This window comes from Gymnodraco acuticeps, unplaced genomic scaffold (assembly GCF_902827175.1).
Source record: "Gymnodraco acuticeps unplaced genomic scaffold, fGymAcu1.1, whole genome shotgun sequence".
Lineage (NCBI taxonomy): Eukaryota > Metazoa > Chordata > Actinopteri > Perciformes > Bathydraconidae > Gymnodraco > Gymnodraco acuticeps.
This window is the reverse complement of record NW_022990947.1, coordinates 3,237,456-3,257,434: the sequence shown is the minus strand read 5'-3', so window position 1 is coordinate 3,257,434 and position 19,979 is coordinate 3,237,456. Positions and strand designations below refer to the sequence as shown.

Here is a 19,979-nt window from a genome sequence, read left to right as displayed (position 1 = left end):
AGAACTTTGTGCTGCAGAGATGCTTCTCAAGGTTAACATCCATCATGTTCTCACTGATTAATTCATGACGTAAAGCTCTGATCAATTTAATAGAAGGTCATGCCCTCTCATCTATATTGATTCTTGAAAAATTAGTCATATCATCTTATGCAAACATTCTTAATATTTTTATAACCAAGTTATATTCCTGCCATGCCAACATGTGAATGGAAGTTTGCTATTCGACAGGCATTCATATGCAAAAGTTACGTTATTAGTGTTGAGGAGTATGTGTGCATTTGTGCCCAACATGTGAATAACGTGTGTAACTGTAACTCCATATCCATATGAATCAGAGGTCTAAGGTTCTACACTGAGTGGGGTTTACTGAGAAATCTAATCAAGGTGAACACAAAGACAGAAACGTGTCTTTGTGTTGATGTCTGTTCTCAAGTGGAACAAGAAATAACCCTTTCAGTCGTAAATTACATACTGTCTCCCAGAGACAATCCTTTCTACACTTTTTGTTAGTATTTCATTTTGATGCATGCACAAACTTTGGTATTAAATAACGTTATCTTATCTTCCAAAAATGTTTGTGTGCACATTCCCTTTGCTTCTTCCTATCTCTATTTTCTCACTACACAAAATATGTTCCCTTTTATGAGTGAGTGGTTAATAAACATTTAATAATAAATCAATAAGTTCAAATGGGAGAAGTGAGAGCAGCTTAGCATCAGTATCGCTGTCAGTTTAATCTCCCATTCCTTGAATGCGTACAAAACAGTCAATCCAATGGTAGCCCGAGGCTCCCAACACTCCTAATCCCTAATCCAAAATTGAGGGCAGATTAAGAGGAACCCTGGGGACTCCAGTCCTTCAGGGAGGCAGGGACGGATAAATGGATGAAAGCGGGTGGTGAGAATAGAAAAGATGGACAAAGGGATGGGAGGAAAGTTGCAGAAGAAGGAAATATGTTTTGACAGGATGGAGAGAGGATGTATATGATGGACAGATGCCGGATAATTTATGACACATGAAGCATTCTTTCCCAATAATTGCTGTGAGTTTTAACAATAAAATAGATATAGGGAGAATGAAAGCACAATGACCCCTCAAACCACACAGGAAAAGGCTTAATGTGATGGACATAATTTAATGTATTTTTTGAAGTGCTCAGTTCAATGACCAAGATAACCTTAAACACATGACTGGCACCCTCGCACCCAGCTCATGTTGAAGTGAGAGAAGGATATCAGATCGATGGCTGCTCGCGGTGCCCATGGCAGAGCTAAAATTGACAGATTACCCCTCTCTTCATCTGTCTGTCTCTCTGGTGCACACCTCCGCACCCCCTGCCAGCCCTGATGGGCACATCTCGTCTCTAGTTCTACAAGGTAACCCAGACAGCTGCTGCTGCTTATAGTTGCTGCTTCTTTCTCTCTATTTCTCTCTCTCCCGGGTCTCCTCCCCCTTTCTGTCCTTCCCTCACTTATTTTCTCTCTCTCTCTCCCCCCCACACGGACGCGGCAAACCTCCTCTTCACCAGCCACCGTGCGTGCTGGGGCTGACGCGAGTACCCGCATACGGAGTGCGGACGGCGGAAAGTCGTTGCGTGCATACTCGGTTATTTCGTCTCCTGAAAGCCTGCATTTTTGTCAATCCTGACGCGGAAAAGAAGCGGAGCTCACCTTCATTGTAGGTGAAAGACACCCATCATCCCGGCCTCTCTCTCATCTCTACAGGAAACTATAGACAATTACGGAATATTGTACCTCTCGGTGGTAATGCCATGTGACAAGGCTTTTCATCATTTGGTATTTCTTTCCCCTTCAACAATAGTCGCTGGGTTCGCCTGTGTGTTCTGGCGTTGGTTATATTTAAACAGGGGCCAAGTGGATGAAAAATAGAAAGCCCCTGGGCAAAATGGAAGTTTTGGCCGTTGGCTTGGTCCGCTGAGGCTGCTGCTGCTGCTGGTGGTGGTTTGGTGATTGGTGCAGGGGGGAAACTGCGACGCCAAGTCTGAACGCCTGGGAATCACGGGTCATTAAAACAGAACCCGCTTTTTCAAGACGACTTTCATTCATATTTTTGAATTATAACTGTCATTTAAAAGAACGGCAACGTCCTGCAGTCCCTCAGTTCGTGTTTAACCCGGCGACGTTCGGATACGGTGTGTTTTCTCTGCGGCTCAACGTCTCTCCGCTCGCCCAGAATATGATTTAATGTTTGTAGGAATTTCAACAGGGTGCCAGTCTGAGACTACCCGGGAATCTCCACTTATTCTCCTCTGCAGACAAGCATCACGCTCTCACGTCAAGAGAATCCTATATCAAGGAAGACATTACAGGGAATTTCCTTGACCGCCCTACAGATGGACTAAAAAAAAGCTTCGGTTTTCGGGATTTTAACTCTGTTCGCTCTCACTCAGAGAGCTGTCGTTTTTTCTGGTTTTGGATGAAATATTTCTGGACAACATGAAAGTTATCACTGCTATGCTGCTTGTTGCCGTTGTTTGGAGCCAGGAGTGGAAGTCGGCGCTCTCGGATTCAATCATCCACATTGGTGAGTTACTGCGCTTTCCCCCCTTTAATTCACGGTCACAATAGGGCTCTCTGCGTCTCTCAGGAAACGGATTAAGGGCTTTAGTCTCGATGTGCGCTGCTCTGCTTCAATCACAACATTGCTGGATATTTTGTTGACGTCCTGTGGTAATTACTTTGCTTTGCTATGAATGTAGACTGCATTCGTGATGTTGATACCATACATGAAACGTGTTTCAAAGTCGATTTTTTGGGACATCCACTTCTAATACAGGACTATCCTACTGATAAAATAAATATCTTATTTTGCACAATTACGGACGTCATGCACATTTAGTTTACAATCAAGTTGGGAATTTATTGAGCATCATACACTTAAATGTTCCAATTGCTTTAAAGTCCTTATGATTAATCTCCATTTGGACCGATCAATAGAGGTGGATGTGCAATGTTTCCGTTGCATTTCACATACAATAATGGCTGTGTGCTGCACGATGCGAGAAAACAGGTGGTTTCAGATTGCGTGATGTTGCCCTGCATGGCAGAGGGATTAGGATGGCAGCACAATCTTTACTTTTTCCCTGATACACAATGGCATTACCACCTTTCCATGGTGAGGTGAGCCACTGCAGTGCCAGGAGAGAGAGAGAGAGGAACAAAAAAACGTGTTATGTCCCAACGTCTTTTCCGCCTTCCACCACCACCGGTTATATATGGCACTGTTGTGTTGAGTGTGATTTCGACATTAGGGAGCGTATTCTTTCAGGCAATTTAACAGCGCCTCCCGCTCTGACTAAAGGAGAGAGAGGGGGGGGGGGGGAGAGAGAGCTAGATAGATAGATAGAGAGAGAGAGAGAGAGAGAGAGAGAGAGAGAGAGAGAGAGAGAGAGAGAGAGAGAGAGAGAGAGAGAGAGGAGATAGAGAGAGAGAGGAGAGAGCGATAGAGATAGAGAGAGCGGAGAGAGAGAGAGAGAGAGAGAGAGAGATGACGCTGGTGAGCGTGTCTTGGATGAGATGAGGACGCGAGGTGGTGGTGGTCTCACGTAATCGTTGCACAGCTCGGTGGCCTCCAATGGGCAATAAACCAGAGACAGAGCAGTGTGTAGGTGAATGAGTGAGAGTGATGACCACACACACACACACACGGAAAGATAAGCACCTGTCGATGTTAAACAGTTTTTTGACCACATCATGCACATTGCCAAGATCACATCCATATTTGAACAGAGACACATTCACACACATCCAGGCTCACACATGGTACTCATTATGAGCAACCAATTCAACCCACTGCATGTTGCTGCCAGGGAGGAAGGACTGGCCCCGTTCTATCCAGTTAGGCCAGATGATATACAGCATATCCCAGGCCAATTTAGTGGCTACCTCCACACCATTTGCCAAGAGCTGGATTAGTTTGTGGTCTTCTCTGGCCTGTAGAGGTAGTGGTGCTTCATATCAGACAGCAGCAAGGCCACATGAATGAGTTAATCAGGTCAGCAGGAACATAATGACTGTGTATTATGTCATGTGCAGAACATGAAACATGCAGATGGTATGCATATTAAACCAGGTTGATTGCTCTAATTTTGTAAACTAAACATTAGGATTCCTTTTACATACTAATAGTAAAACTGGCTTCCCAGTCGTATTGACATTTTGTTTGAATATTTTTGTATAAGGTTTTACATAAATCTTAGTGCAGTACAGTATAGGCTGGTGGAATATGATTAAAGTCACACATGTGCAGAAGCCTCATCTTTCATACAGGCTTGTAAACTGTGGTGCTTGCCCTACAGGGGTGGCAGTGTAATCCACTTGTGAGATAGATCATCCTGTGACTGGATGGTTTGATCACATCAGCTGCCACATGTTCTAGAAGTGTCTCACAGCAAGACACTCAAACTTTACCAGCTCACTGACTGTTAGTGTCTTTAGATAGGAGTGTTAGCAGTGGGACATCTTTAGGCTTAGCAAGACCAAGACAGGGATATTCAGCTGTAAAGGCTAACTAGGTTTCTGTCAGCTACTGGAACTGGGTCAAGGTTCTCTACACTGACTGACTGTCTCTTTTTTATTTTTTTAAATCCAGGCTAACTGGGACGATAGTTTTCAGACATAGTGTCTCACTGGCTCTTCTTGTTCATGTTATAGACCAGTATTTGAAATAAAGCTATGCAGAAGATGTGTAATAAACCGAAGTAGGGGCTCTAAAATCACCTCCAGTTAACTAACCAATCAATACAAATCCCAATTATACTGCATGTTTAAGGAGCAAATCTAGCGACAGGAGAAAGAAGAGCTATTCCTCCTTGACCCTGTAGTGTGAATTAGGCCAGTACGTGGTTTACAATTATTAAAATAGACAGTAAAAGTGATGGTTTACTGGTTGGCTGAATGTATTCCTGGTTTATTATAAGTCTATGTAAGTGTGTGTGAAAGCGAATGAGAGGACAAAGGATCAGTGTGGGTGGTTGGTTGGTGTGATTTCAGTTATTGTCTTTTTTTCCTCGCTCTTTCTCCACTACACCTTTTTTCTAATCAATAGTTCATTTCCTGGATAGCCTCAAGTACTTTGAATCACAGCAAGGGCTATCACCCCAAAACAAACCTTCTCTTTTCTCATTCAGTATTCTCTCTCAGAAAACCTTGAAAACAGCTGATATACCTGGGTATGGAAATACAGAGCATTATGATAGGCTATCATTCTATTTTTTACACAAGATGGTATTGTAAGGGAAACAAAGTGGCAACTATTTTCTGCATGTCAACATTTTATATTCTGCAATAACGGTTCATATCCCTAACTTTCTTCCATCCCACTCTCGCAAAGCTGACCTGTCTGTGTGTGCGTCATATTGACTTAGGACTGCATGAGAAGGAACAAATACCATACCCAGCAGGCACATCACATTGACATGTCAGAAGTAATCCCTCTTTAATCTCTTTGTTGCTGCTAATGATGGAATGATGGAAAAGGAGCGAAATGGGGAGAGATAGATAGGTGAAGAGATTTATATCAAAGAGGGGAAAGATTGAAGATGGAAAGTTAAAGAGCTATAAACCGGGGAGAGAGGTGTTTTCCTCAGCAACCATTTTTTGCTGTCTACTGAAAACCTGTGCCACCCTATCACAGAGTTGCCTTTATTTCTGTAATATTAACATCAGTGGCCAGCAGACATTTTCATCTTGAACTGTCAAGGCATTACATGTTATTGAGCAGCAGGGGATCTGGCACCACTACCTCGTCCATCTCCCTCTTTCTCTAATGATCAGCATGCTGCAGTTAGGGGGGGTCAACTTGCCTCTTGGCCCTCTCTGCATCGTGTGCTGCATTGCAATGGTCCTCTGCTTTATGAGGGTGGTTGGTATGGATTCTGCACATGTGTGTTAGAGAGAGAGAGAGATAAGTGGAAGAAACTAGCAAATGGACCTGGGTCAAATCATGTATAGAAAATTGACGCGCTGACCAGACACTAACATAACAAGATGGAGTATAATGGATTTTGTGCTTTCCACAACTTCTTAGTCTGAGCCTATAGAATCATATTATTTGTTGTTGTTGACACATTGAAAATGACAAGGACATGGCATATTGAAATTATTATTGGAAGGCTATATGTGATATAATATCTTTATCCTCTACTGTCAGATCATTTATGGTATCTACAGTAGATTCCATAGGTACCATTGGCTTCATTTTGTTGCTCCTTGCTAGATCAGAGCAGTGTAGAACCTGAACGAATAAACACATGGAAGATAAAAGGATAAAAAAGGTTTCCTTTATGTTTTTTGTAAGGAATCCTTAATAACTATTCAAGTGATAACATTGTGCAATTTGTAATAGAAGAGTAAAACCGTGTATACCATCAGTTGTTGCATATCATGTCATAACCTGCTCAGTCTTTCCTTTGTATTGTGGACTATAATAATATGTTGTACTTAAACACTGTTTGTACAGTGTTATACTGGAAATGAGAGGAGACTTCATGGGCTTCATTATCTTGTAGTAAAAGCATTACATTTGTACAGGACATAATGTGAATAGCAGGATTACTAGAGAACGCTTCATATGTAAATCAGTCATTGCTGAGTTTTTACCATTTTGTAAGCATTTTCAGTAACCCATGTTGTCTAGCCAAGAATTGAGTTGAATCATTGAAAATGTAGAAATGTATGAAAACAGAGAGTGATAGAGAAGAGATGAAACTTCAGAAAACCTTATTTGGAGGGATTTCATCCGTCACACCTTTTCATATTATCTGCAGTCAATAGACAAATAAGACAAGTTATTTACTTCACAAAACATTATGGCTTGAAGTGATATATAAACGTGTACAATATGTCTTTTAAAAAAAACAGCATCATTGTCATGTTACAACTGTAATGTTAGCTGAAATCGATTTTAGGAATAGTTTAGTCTGATTCTAAAATGTACTCGGTTTAAAGTAGAACCATTGGTTGACTCTTTGGAGGCACATTAAACAAGATGTTCCAAAATTAGGTTGGAATACATCTCTGATGTTACACAATCCAAAATACTCTAACGAATGAGAAAAGTAATAAGAGTAACATTTAAACTAAGATTTCTCTGTGTTTCCACGTTTTATGTTTGTCAAAACACAATTGCAAATAATAGAAATAGAGTTGATGGTCATATTTATATTAATCTATATTTGATAAATGTGTATTCTCTGACTTTGATGTTACAACAGTGTCCTGTTGTAGAAAAGATAAGCTACTCTTTTTGAGACCCATGTGACTTATATGAAAAGGACAGGGAGAAAAAAAGTTGAATTATCCTTTGAACGCCAAGTTCAGCGAAGGTGATGAGGGAGGGAGGCATGGACAGAGAGATTATTGGATCTATGCAGTGTGTTTTTGTGCGGCCTATGTGTGTGATTGGGGCTCCATCCCTTAACAGCAGTGAGACACAGAAAAGGGTTTCGGTCATGAGATGGAAAGAGTTGAAGGGCTGAACAGAGGTTTCCATTATTTGTAGGGTTAGGAAATGAGGGGGAGTAAGACAGAGGGGGAGATTTGGCATGACCTGATTTCTCTTTCACTTTGGTGCTATCCCGGTGTTTTCCGTGGAGAAGGATTTCTAAACATCCCAGTGTTTGTGAATGGCTGTTCCTGCCTGATTTTGTTTCCGAATTTCACAGCTGTCACCACACTTCCTCTTCTGAACTATCAACTTCTGTTTGTGTGTGTGTGCATGCCCATTCTGCATTTTCATCTTCAGCCATACCCCAAATCAGAAAGGTGGGGGCTATGCAGTGTGTATTAAATGCTTCACATATTTTGAGTTATGTATCTGTACGTTTTGACCATTTCTGTGTGCATGAACACTGGAGATGTTGTCAGTGTGTATGATTCACACAGGTGCAAACTGTGTGTCTGCTTTGTGTACATGCATGTGTGATATGTTTTCGATATCCCTGCTCTTGTGAGGGACAGAGACAGCAGCTCTGACGTCGGCACCTGGTCACTGAGGCAGAACCCTAACCAGGCCACTGAGACAAAGAAACGGAATGTGTGTGTGTTTGTTTCTGAGGTTGAGAAGGACTGACAGGTAAATGTGAGAAGAGGCCTGATTGCTTGTCTGAGGTTGACTGCAGATGTACGCGAGGAGAGACAGTCCTGCCCTGCTTCCTCTCACCGCAGCAGTCAGTGATGCAGGTAGAGCAGAGCAGATGGCCTGCGAAGGACTTGTACAACACAGGCCATGTTTTCGGATGATTGTGAGTTTTTGTTTATCCCGTCAACACACGCAGAGTCACATACGCTTAATGTCATCTGGGGACAAGAACCGTGGTATTCACCAGAACAAAAGTATGCTTGCTTTGTGTGGAGATTGACTTCAACTCCTTCTGGAAGCAAAAGCATGCATTTAAATTGCACTCAAGCATGCACACAGACAATCATCTACATACATGTAAGAGCACTCCTTTTTTTCTGGCTCCTGAAATTAAGCCATTTCAACATTTTCTGGTTAATTAGTTTTGAGGTCTGAAAAACGATCCTGTTATAGGGAACCTGTGGTAGCTAGAAGTTTGGTACTCTTAGAACATAACACAGTTGCCACTAGATAGCTATTTTTGGACAGCTCTCTAGCTTATCACACTGCCTCACAGTGAGGACGTAATCACGGTGTTTGGCAATCACTATTCAAAGACAAGCAAAATACAAACATGAGACTGTGTTTCCCCTACCATTGTCTTGGAGGGGCGCTGCGCCCCGCCAACGGAGCCCCGCCAACGGAGCCCCGCCCCCCCTAAAATTCAAGGTGTTTAATTAAAAAAAAAAAAAGTTTTTATTATTTTTTTTTTAATATATATATAGCACCAAATTGCAACTAATCTATATCTACTGTCACTTTTCACATTGAACATGTGCTCTTTTATTAAATAAACTAAACACTTTCATTTGAAGTTGTGAGTTTAGTGTTTTTGACCCTAAGAAACACTGATGCATTAATCAATAACAATAATCCACAGCTCCTCTCTCTGCTCCCCGCTCAGGCAGCACCCCCCCAAAGCAGTAAACCTAGGGGATACACTGACATATAATATAATACACTTTAATATTGTTTTAATATAGTCTGCTTATCTGTATTATTGTGTTGCATTGTTGGAGAAGCCTGTGACCTAAGATTTTCAACGACATCATTACTCTGTAGCTATGTTAGTTTGACAATAAAGAACCTTGAACCTTGAGAAATATAGCAAACAGTCAAACACAGTATAATACCATTTGTATGCAGGGCGTCTCTTTCGAGAAGAATGCTCTTTATCCGTTAGGTCTATGTCATCATGCTAATAATGAGGGAGACTTCAGAAGGAACGTAGAGTTTTCTTGTGGAGCACTAAGGACTCCTGTGACTCCGTTTTATGTGTGTGTGTTGGCTTGTGTGTACCTTAATGGCACTGATGTATGCTCATATATATGTGGATGCAAGGATCCTTGCATGCTGTCTATTTATTATGTTCTTCCCACATTCTTGCAGTAGAGTGAATATTTACAGCTGCCTTCTCTCTTGTTTGATGTGTCTCTGTCGACAAAAATCCTGTTAGTCTTCCGGCAATTTGCACTGTCTCTCAATAGAGACTGTTTTTTTTCTGTACAACTCTATTTGCCTCAGAATCTCAGGTGTGCATATGTGTGAGCATGTTAATGCAATAGGCAATGTGCACACTGCACATGCCCAAACCACATTCTTTGTTTAAGGGCACATGCATGCGTGGGTGGTGTGTATATTTGTGTATTGCATGCATGTGTGTACGTGAGTGATTTGCTTGAAGTGTTTTTTTCTCTTCTCTGAATGATTTCCTCTCCAACCAATAACAGCCATGGGCAGGCCGCTGTTCACACAGCACTATAAAACCCAGAAAGCATGGCATTGGCCCACTTGTTTTACAACGTGCACACATGCACACACACAAACTAAAGCATGTGCACTTATAAGCGTGCACACACACTAAGGTGCACACAAGACAATCTGCACTCTACTGCACACATACATTTTAAATCCAAGGAACGTTCCCTTTTTATAGCATTTTCTTACATCATTCATTGGTAAATGATTAATTGAACAGTAAAGCATGAACATGGTAGGCTGTGAGCTGGCTTGTACTACAGCTCCCTCCACTCTTTCTCTTCAGGAACACCCCCTCATCTTTGTGGTAAACCCTTTTAAACTAAGAAATACAGAATCATAAAAAACACATTCTGAGTCCTACAAATACGGTGAAGTAAAGTCTTCACAACAATAATTATGTGAAGATAACAAATAATAATGTACAGTTATAGAACTGATAGCTCAAATCAAGAAATCTGATTAGTTTAAAGCAGTGTTATAATGACCAAACACAACGGCTACGACTTCTAATTCCCCTGCAATACTGCATCTGACAAAAAAACACTGTTCAAAGTGTTGTCATGGCTGCTGAGCAACATAGTCACAGGGGATCACTTCCGCCACATTTAGCCAGCTTAAACTCACTGCAAAATGCAAACATTAAGGTTAATTTATGGGGGAGTGGATAAGCAAGGCCCATCTCCAGAAAAAAAATCATCTGCTAAAAAAAATCCCCAAAGCCACTCAAACTCAGTGAAGAAACCAACATGGGCAGTTCAATGTTATGAAGAGTAAGTTAAAGTCAGCTTTATTGTCAACATTTCTGCATGTGTTATACATACATACATCTCGAGATACCATTTCCTGCAGTCCCACAGTGTGACATATATACACTATAGTTATATACCTTATATCCTGTAGTGATGGGAGTGAGGCACCAATGATCCTCTTATCATCATAAGACATTGTTTTTAGCAATTGTCTCTCTTTGTGCAAGCTGCCCTCAACTATTTAATTTAAATGAGCACACTCTGTAACGTTCTTTATACTTAATGAATGATATAATCTAAAATCAATGCCGTGTGGCATGCTCCTGTCGAGAGATATCGCTCTATTCTGCCAAATGCTGCTAAGAATATGTGCTCTTACGTAATTACACCTAACACATTTGTTTAATATGTCATATTTTCAAACCCTTGTCTCTAAACATGTGAAAGCAAAACTGCCTTCATTAATCACAGCACAAATCATACATGTTGTTTACTGAGCAGGGCAGGAGCAGGGCAGGAGCAGGGCAGGAGCAGGGCAGGAGCAGGGCAGGAGCAGGGCAGGAGCAGGGCAGGAGCAGGGCAGGAGCAGGGCAGGAGCAGGGCAGGAGCAGGGCAGGAGCAGGGCAGGAGCAGGGCAGGAGCAGGGCAGGAGCAGGGCAGGAGCAGGGCAGGAGCAGGGCAGGAGCAGGGCAGGAGCAGGGCAGGAGCAGGGCAGGAGCAGGGCAGGAGCAGGGCGATCTCTAAATCTAAATCTCTATATCGCACCTTCTGCTCATTTTCACAACACTCCCATGGCCCTCTTCATATATTCAGAAAGCGGTAGTTTATCTATAAAGGGTGGAAAACCTGTTTGCTCAACATGGATGCAATATTCATGTTACGTTTTTTAAGTTTTTGTTTTCATTGATAACTATTAAAAGTACAAACGAGAGGTGACATTGTTGAAGAAAGAAAACCACATGGGATGTGTTGTTCTTGTGGGGGTTCAAACAGTTTGGACAGTTTATCATAAATACATCAAAACAATATTAAGTGGCCCATGTGTAACGTGAAACTATCAATTGTTGGCACTACAACGAATATGCAAAACTACAAACTAATTCTAAACCACCTGCTCTAGGACTGTAAACATACGGTCAGTCAACTTTGTCTCACTTTCAGTGTGTCCTGTGGTTTCTCTCCTCCTTCTCCCATCAGTTGCTCCATACTTTTTATTATCTCCACCTTTTGCCTCTACCTTAATCTTGCTCTTTACTTTATTCTGGTAGAAGCACTGTTCTTTCTCTGTAGCTGTCTCTAGCAGTCTCCTCCTCCCTCTTGGTGTTTGATTTGCTGTCAGTGAGAACAGAAACGGGCATCACGACAAAGTGTTGTGAACATTTTGTGAATCACTGTGGTGGAGTTGTAATGTGCCATTTTTTTTGTTTTTACTCTCTGACACACTTGGCACCACGTCACAAAGCTGCCTGAATGTGCCCATCTGGATTGTAGCTTTAATCTGGTGTTCATTTAAACTCTAGAAAACACCAACACATTGAGTGGGAGAGATCAGTAGGAGGAGGCATTTGCATATGGTTAGCATATTTGTCTTTTGAAAATTCACTCCTTGGTGTGCAGATAAAGCGCAACTGACTAATTGTGTTCTTGCCCACATTAAAAATTAAAGGCTCCCGATGCTTTCATGTCTACAATATTAGGTAACGGTGGTTAGTCATTTATGTTAATCTGAATTCATTTAGATTCAACTTCTTGAATAAGAAGAAAGAGAAGGTGAGAGTTTAATGGTGTGTTGTGCACAGGACTTTTTCTGTCCTATTAGTGCGATGCGTTGTACTGCTCATCAGATTCAAACTAATTGTGGGTTAGTCATAGCCTGACTCAGTGACCGCAGACTCCCTCTTACAGCTGTAACCCTCCATAATTGACCACTGCCGCCAAAGTACAGCTGCTGAGCAAGACATCAGCTGCAAGAGCAGACATCATACATACGTGGGTGGTTTTGGCGCAGTGGTTAGAGCGTTGGTCATCAGATCAAGGGGCGTTGGTGAATTCCAGTTCGAATCCCGCCTCGGCCGCCACTTCGTCAGGCCGTTGTGTCCTTGGGCAAGACACTTTATCCGCATTTGCTCCTGTGGGTAATGTCCACAGTAATGACTCTTACATGTCTAATATGTGTAATGTGTACTTGTAAAGCGCTTTGAGCACCTGTAAAAGCGCTCTAATAAAAAATGTAATGCATTATTATTATTATTATTATTATAAAGACATGTGCATACTACTGAAGCTCCTCTATGGAGTCTGAGAACAGTTTTTTTATTTGGGTCTAGGGATGGGACTAAGACCTGGTATTAAACGGGCCCTGGGGCTAAATTATTAAAGACTGTGGTATCAATAAACTCTGATGTAATCAGTTTTGCTATCAGTAAAGGACAAATTAAGAAAATATATTTTATAATTATTATTGCTACGTAGATGTTATCTTGCACATTTTAACTGCATTTTTAGTTTTTTTCCAATCCATGAGAGATCTCTCTCTCTCTCTCGTCTGTGTGCGATGGGCAGCTCTCCTACACACGCTGCAGCACCGTGCACTACACCACCACTGAGATCTTTGTGACAATAGTGGAGAGAACGAAGAATTCAAAAGTGTGGTTACACTTAGCAAGGCTCCATGTGGACAATGCTTGTTGCAGAGGAATGATCAGTTCAACTGCCTGTCTCACACCTCTGTTGTTGCCCCATCTAGAAGTAACGTTACAATGTCCGGTATGTTATGTTTGCTACAGCCCATACAGAGTTAACTGCATTATACTAACATGGGTTAATAATGATTGATTTGTAAAGTTTCATCTACAATGAACCAGCCCACTCCTCCTTCTACTACCGCTGGTCCAAGCCAAAGATAATTCCAAACCCCACTCACGACAGCAGCCAGTGGGAGGATGACTGAGGAGGGTCTCAATAAGGGCCACCTGGCCGTGACCAAGTTCATAGTGAAATGGCTTTACTTCCCTGCAACAGTGGAGTTTAAGGGCTTTAGGTAACAGTCTGTCATTATATAATAGGTTGTATTCATTTTTTGGGAATAGTAGTCGTATAAAAGGGTTTTATGTTCGTCCCATCACTCCACAATACAATACACGACAGCATAATGTATGTGGTGCTTTATGAGTCATGCAACAGAGTTTAATAAGTCACTGTTGACACACCGTGTTCTCCTGGGTGAACGTCTTTAGATTGTTTGACAGAATCAAACATCACCGACTGCTGCCTTACTGACTTTGTCTCTCTTAATGCTACCACCTGACTTCCTTCTGGTCCTGGCTCACAATTGCATAGATTGAAGACAAATATAGTACAAACAGTGAATGAAAACAGGCTGCAGCACACTTTAGATTGCAACAACACAGATCCTCAGGCCAAACCGCTGTGCTGTGAAATGATTTATGCAGTGATTGCATGCACTGCAAACATCACAAGTTAATAATAAATACAGTATGTTAGACAGACAATGACGGTCGGGGGCTAGAGTTGGCGGTGTTGGCCATTCAAGCAGCTGTACGTGATAAGAATGTGCTCTATGTAGATTTACTGTATTAGTGCAGGCCCTGTTGTGGGTCTAGTGTATGCTTTTTTCCCCCATGCATCTTGGCAAACAAGGAAATATAAATATTAGCACTTAACAGTATCTTACAACAAAAAAAGTGCTACCTTTTTATAAAGGGGCATTGTCGTCTGAATAGATGTGCAGCTCTTACAGTATGTGTTCCTTTCAATGAACCTCCAAGTGCTTGTCTCTCAGCGGCCCCCAACGGGACATAACTCACAGCTTGATAATAGCTTACAAATGTGTATCCTCAAGCAGATCGAATAAAAACCTCATTGTTATTTACAGCAATTATTCCATCGGGACTGGTAGTAAGGAGGCGCACATATTGATCATGGCTGAATCTGTTTTGCTGATCAGAGTCCCTGTAATAGTTACACCATCCAGATGAAAGGGTCGGATGTTAGGTGCTTTAAGTCCTGGGAAATGTAGTGCTGTGTTATGCTTGATGTGCATTGACCCTTACCAGACGAATCAGAATCAGAATTCAGTCGATTGCCATGTAGGTTTTTTACATACAAGTTGTAGACATAATTATAATGTTGTGTTTTTCTACCTTAGACCATCTCTTGGTAATCACATTTCTATCATTGATACGGAAATATGTAATTTTTAAAGATAAGGGAGTTGTATCCTGACTCTAAAATGATCTGTATTCATATGAAGACCATCTGGCAATTATACTAAGTACTAGACGTATTATACATCTATCAATACTACAGTTTAAAACACATTTGTATTTGGTGCCATTTTATTGTTTGTACTGTTTAAACAATAAAAAACACACAGAAATGTTTCCAAACCAGGAAGCCCTAAAGAAGGGTCTTCCTCCAGAGCACATCGGAGCACAACAAGAACTCCTCGCACAATGGATCTGTTATTGAGACAGCATCATTAGAACCTCTCTGGCTATGGCCAGCCCTCTGGCCTCTCTTTTTCTCTCTCTTAATTTCCCTTTACTGCGCTGTCTCAGCCTCACTCCTTCACACCCCCCACTCCCACCCGCCCTGCCCACACTTGCACTCTCTTGTCTGCAGGCTCTTAAATATGCAGCAGACCTATAATCAAGACAAAAATCACATATATTGTGATTTGCCCTGAATGTGCAATACTCTTTTGCTCACTCTTTTTGGGGTTCTTCTTTGTAATATCTTAAGTGTACTCCATTTGTTACCAGCTTCATAAATGCATAGTTGGAATCTCATTGATGGAAAACATCATAGCTGTACTTATTCGTAGCGTTTCAAAAATAAAATATTTGTATGCAAGTAGAGTCCAAGTTCTTATTAGTCTGAACAGAGGACTTCAACATCACTTATACTCCTCTGTTTCAGAAGTGCTATCACAGACAATGCTCAATACAAAGCGGCTTTATTGCCATGACCACATATTACACATAGCATTGCCAAAGCATTCCGCACAAGGCATTATACTCAATGTGCAGTTTAGCTGATATAAATACAAACTTTGATATGTGCTCATAAACTATGAGTAATATGCTATATAGAGAGATTTTAAGATTTTAGAGATGTTCTATGACTTCTTCAAAAGACAACCGATTGAAACAAATCTATACTCTGAGTGCCTCAGGTTCCTAGATTCTTCTCTCTGTTGGTTCAATCTACCAATTAAACTGCTTAATTTCCCTGTTTCAGTCCACTTTTCATCCGTCTGTCTTCCTTTGGCAGAGCTGTCGTAAGAGAGTGAGACCGTCAATATGGAATTTATGTAGATACTTTCAATATTTAGCTTTTTACTTCATCATTGTTTTAGTACTGACACACCACAACGTAATGTTTATGATCACCAGTCAGTTAATTACATTATCCACAACTGATGACTCAGTATATTAAGATGTAAATAAAAGTTAAACAACACAGTTTTTACTTTCCTCATTATCAAGATCTTGATTTAAAATGTCTAGCCCTGCTCATTTGGCTGCATGTGTGTGCTGTTCCATACTCAGACATTTCGAGTTGTCAGAGCAGGAAAAGCCCAGATGGACATGATAGAAAGGAGATGGCTCAGATATATTTAAGTGTCTCAGGAGGACTCACCAGTTAGCCATCATGGCACAATAACTGTGCCCTGGGATGGGATGCCGACATCATCACTGATCATTATATTGTTCTGTGTTTTTCCTGCTGTGACAGATCTTAACTGTCTGCCATGAAACAGTTCAAGTTTGTATCACAACAAAAACATGGTAACCATGTTATTTTAACATTGACAGTTACAGTTAACATTGGCCATTTTAGTGAAAAACAAACCTTCTATTGTTGAAAAGTCAATTAGAGTGTGTGTGTTGTTTTTGTATGTGTGTGTTTGTGTGCCTGTGCACTCTTTAACTTTGTTATTTATAACCATTATTCACTTGACTGAAACCATCTCTTTGTGGTATTGAATAAACATAATTAGAACGGTGTACTGGTAATCCTTATGCAAATGTCTTATTCAATTATACTGTGGTCCTGAGCATAAGTCTTGTAGCTAAATCTTAAAAAGTTAAGCTGCAAATCCTCTTTAGTCTGAAGGTCCCAGCTCTAATCGTCAGGATATTGTTATTTTTTGTCCTATTAATTCCTCTGATATCCGGTGACCTGTGTGTGTCTGTTTCTGTGTGAGTGTGTATTTGTTTGCATCTGTGTGTGTGGGTTTGTGAAAGTATGAGTGGGTGGTTTCCGCGTATGCATATAAAAGCTTGTAAGAAAAGGTCATTGTGATTTGTGTCCCATTCCCAAATTGTCTACGTACCTGTCATTATCCAAAAACCTATAATGGATGTTCTCTCTCTCTCATACACACTCAGGCAAACTCCCACACACTCACACTCATTGAGGGGAGTTAGCAGAGCTTAGAACAGGACATGCACAGCAGAGAAACACTGTTATGCAGGAACGATTTAGTGGTGAGAGGGAGAGCAAGAGTGGATTAGTATATGTTGTGGCTACAAGTCCAAAGTCAACATCCTAAAGTGGAATTGACTCTTGACGACAATGGAGAGCTGTGCAATAAAAGCACAATCACATGCTAGCTATTTGTTTAGCGTTGTTGATACTGTAAAGATGGTTTGAAAATGTGTCTTTACTGTGTCATGGATTTGTGTTATTTAATTGCATTTACGTGATGTTAGCGGGCTGCTGGTGGATTACTGCATCATGTCAACAAAGGTATGTCCGGTCTCAGTGTCATATCGAGTTAGTGCAATATAGACTGGCGCAAATTACATCAAGGCTTACTACAGCATTATGGAAACGTTTTTATCTTGCAGCTGTAGCATCAAATTCTCAGAGAAAATGTGATGCACGACTCATACAATAAGTGTCCAAATGAATATAACTTTAAAAGAATGTGATGAAACAAATGCCAGATAGTTTTGATGAGTTAAACTGGAATTGTTGTGTGTGAGGGTTATGGCTGCATATTTTTTGTATTTGTCTGTCTGAATAAATACACATCAGATGTACAGTACACACTGCAAGTGGTAGGCGGTCAGCTGTTTATGTACACACACACTCAGACACTCTACTCTTATCAAGGGCCGTGCTGTCTGGCTGTGCAGCTCAGCAGAGGCAGAATATGAGAACAGACAGGCTTATTCTTCTCCATATAGTTGCCGAGGGTTATGCACACTGGACAGCCATCTAACCCCAGCGCATTACTGTGCAGTCAAACCAGATCAGGCGTCTCTGCTCCTACTGTATACTGTATGTGTGATAAAAGGTCACCTCAGTACAGTATGTTTGAATATGTGTGTGCTTGTGTGTTAACATTCTGTGATTATGAAAGTGTAACTTACTGGGCATATACTGGCATGTGTGTCCATATGTGTTTGTGAGCCTATGTGAATGCAGTATGCAGGGAAAACAAGCTGTGTAATGCCTAGTTTCCTAAGGGGATCACTTTACAGTGGTGCTGATATTAAGCCTAAGATAAAAACCCGATGGCCAAGTGGTATTTATATATTTAGTGATTCCGTCACATTGCTAACTGCCTGAACCTGCTGCAGCAAAAGGCTAAGCAGAAAATCAATCCTATATTACTACCACACCTTGTGTAGACAGCTGTCACGTCATAGCAGCAGCTATTGGGAAGATGTTGTTGATTTGGTAGTTAGTTCCCAATGGTAAAAAGATGTTAGAAATTCATTGAGAGCCAAACATGAGTGCATGTTCTGCACTTTAGTCCAAGGAGCAACAGCATGTTTGTGCTGTAGCCTTAAGACATGTGGTTGGATGTTTCTGTTTGTGTGCATGCTTTTTTAGGTTGTTATGCAACGGATAGTGACTGTAGTCTGAAGGGAATGCCTTTGGCAGGGTGAGACAGGAACGGTAGAGTACATGCTCTTTCAGCACCATTATCTCCAATCAGTTGAGCTCTGTTCCTGCCTTTCGAGCCACTTCTGTGAAAATCCTTAGCATACAGTAGAAACCATAAGCAGTCCTTTCACAGAAATGCCACATTTGATGAGGTTCATCATGTGCACCCTGCTTTGATGAAATAGCTTTGACAGTTGCTTAGGATACGTATAGGTCATTTAATGGTTTAACTATAATTGTGTATCAATGTTGTGAATGTGAATTTTTCAAAAGAAAAAAATATATAATTTATTGCTCATGTAAACAATAAAATATCCTCCTCAATTTCTATGGACTGATAATAATATATCTTATATAACATATAATATATACATATAATTGTTGTTACCAAGAGGGCAACCTAGACTGCAACTTGCCACTGTATGGCCTCAACACATACTATTTATAACTTCATAGATCCACACATGTATTGCATATCTTTCATTAGCCTCACATGTAAGCTGTCGCAACAATTTAGTAAGTACGTTGCATAAAAGAAACAGCCCGCAGAAAGATATACAGGGAGCAACAGAACAGTTTATTAAATCTCATCTAGTCAGCGTGTAGACTAATACATTTTAATATACAACGTGTTGCTTGTATACAATATTATAGATTCAAATGAGCTCTTTTCGAGGTGCATATTTTCACCTTAACTGACCTTGGAAGCTGTTCAGTGAATGTACGCAGCAGTACTGTCAGCAGGGCCAATGGATGTCAGGAGGCTGGCGGGTCTCTCCCTTCATCTGTCTCGGCGGGACACTAATGGGATCTGATGAGGTGTTGTCAGCTACCTGTTTTGCCAACATACAGGCTAGGTGCTGCTGGCGCTTGTCATTAGCATCAAGGGAGATGGCCATGAAAAGAGCCAGCTTGGTCTGCCTAACTTCACTTTGGATGAGGAATGGTACAAGATGCACTAATCACTCAGAAGCCACAATTTGATGCTCACACTGATCACAACACTTTATTATGATCTATTGATTTTTTTGCAATTAGTTTGTGTTAAGGAAGTAATTTACTAAAATGTAAAGGGGGACATATACTCCAAGTTTATTTTTTGCAAGGTCAAAGTGAAAAATAATAAATGTTGGATTCAATTTGTAATTCACTCACAAGCAGTATGTGGTACTAGAATACAGATTGGTGGTTTGATCAGGTGGTTCCCAATCTAGTAATAACTGGGAGAGAACATTAACAAATAAAGCATTACCTTTTTTGGGGAAATATTGGTAATGTGACCTCTTTTGGCATCAGCAAATTATTTAAATACATCCATCTGTGGGGTTTAAATGTGTAATCACTGCTAATAAAGCTCTAGCCCTCTGAGGGGCCGCAAGTTAATGCTGACAAGGTATTGTATAA

General features: G+C 40.9%; 1 protein-coding gene across 1 annotated transcript in view; it reads left to right on the top strand.

Moving 5' to 3' along the window:
• Positions 1 to 1,507: 1,507 nt before the first annotated feature.
• grid2 (glutamate receptor, ionotropic, delta 2) overlaps positions 1,508 to 19,979 on the top strand; it is a 548,550-nt gene continuing 530,078 nt past the window's right edge. Inside the window, 1 exon segment of the mRNA XM_034234858.1 lies at positions 1,508 to 2,544. Within this exon segment, the coding sequence (XP_034090749.1) occupies positions 2,457 to 2,544 (88 nt within the window). The 5' untranslated portion in view covers positions 1,508 to 2,456.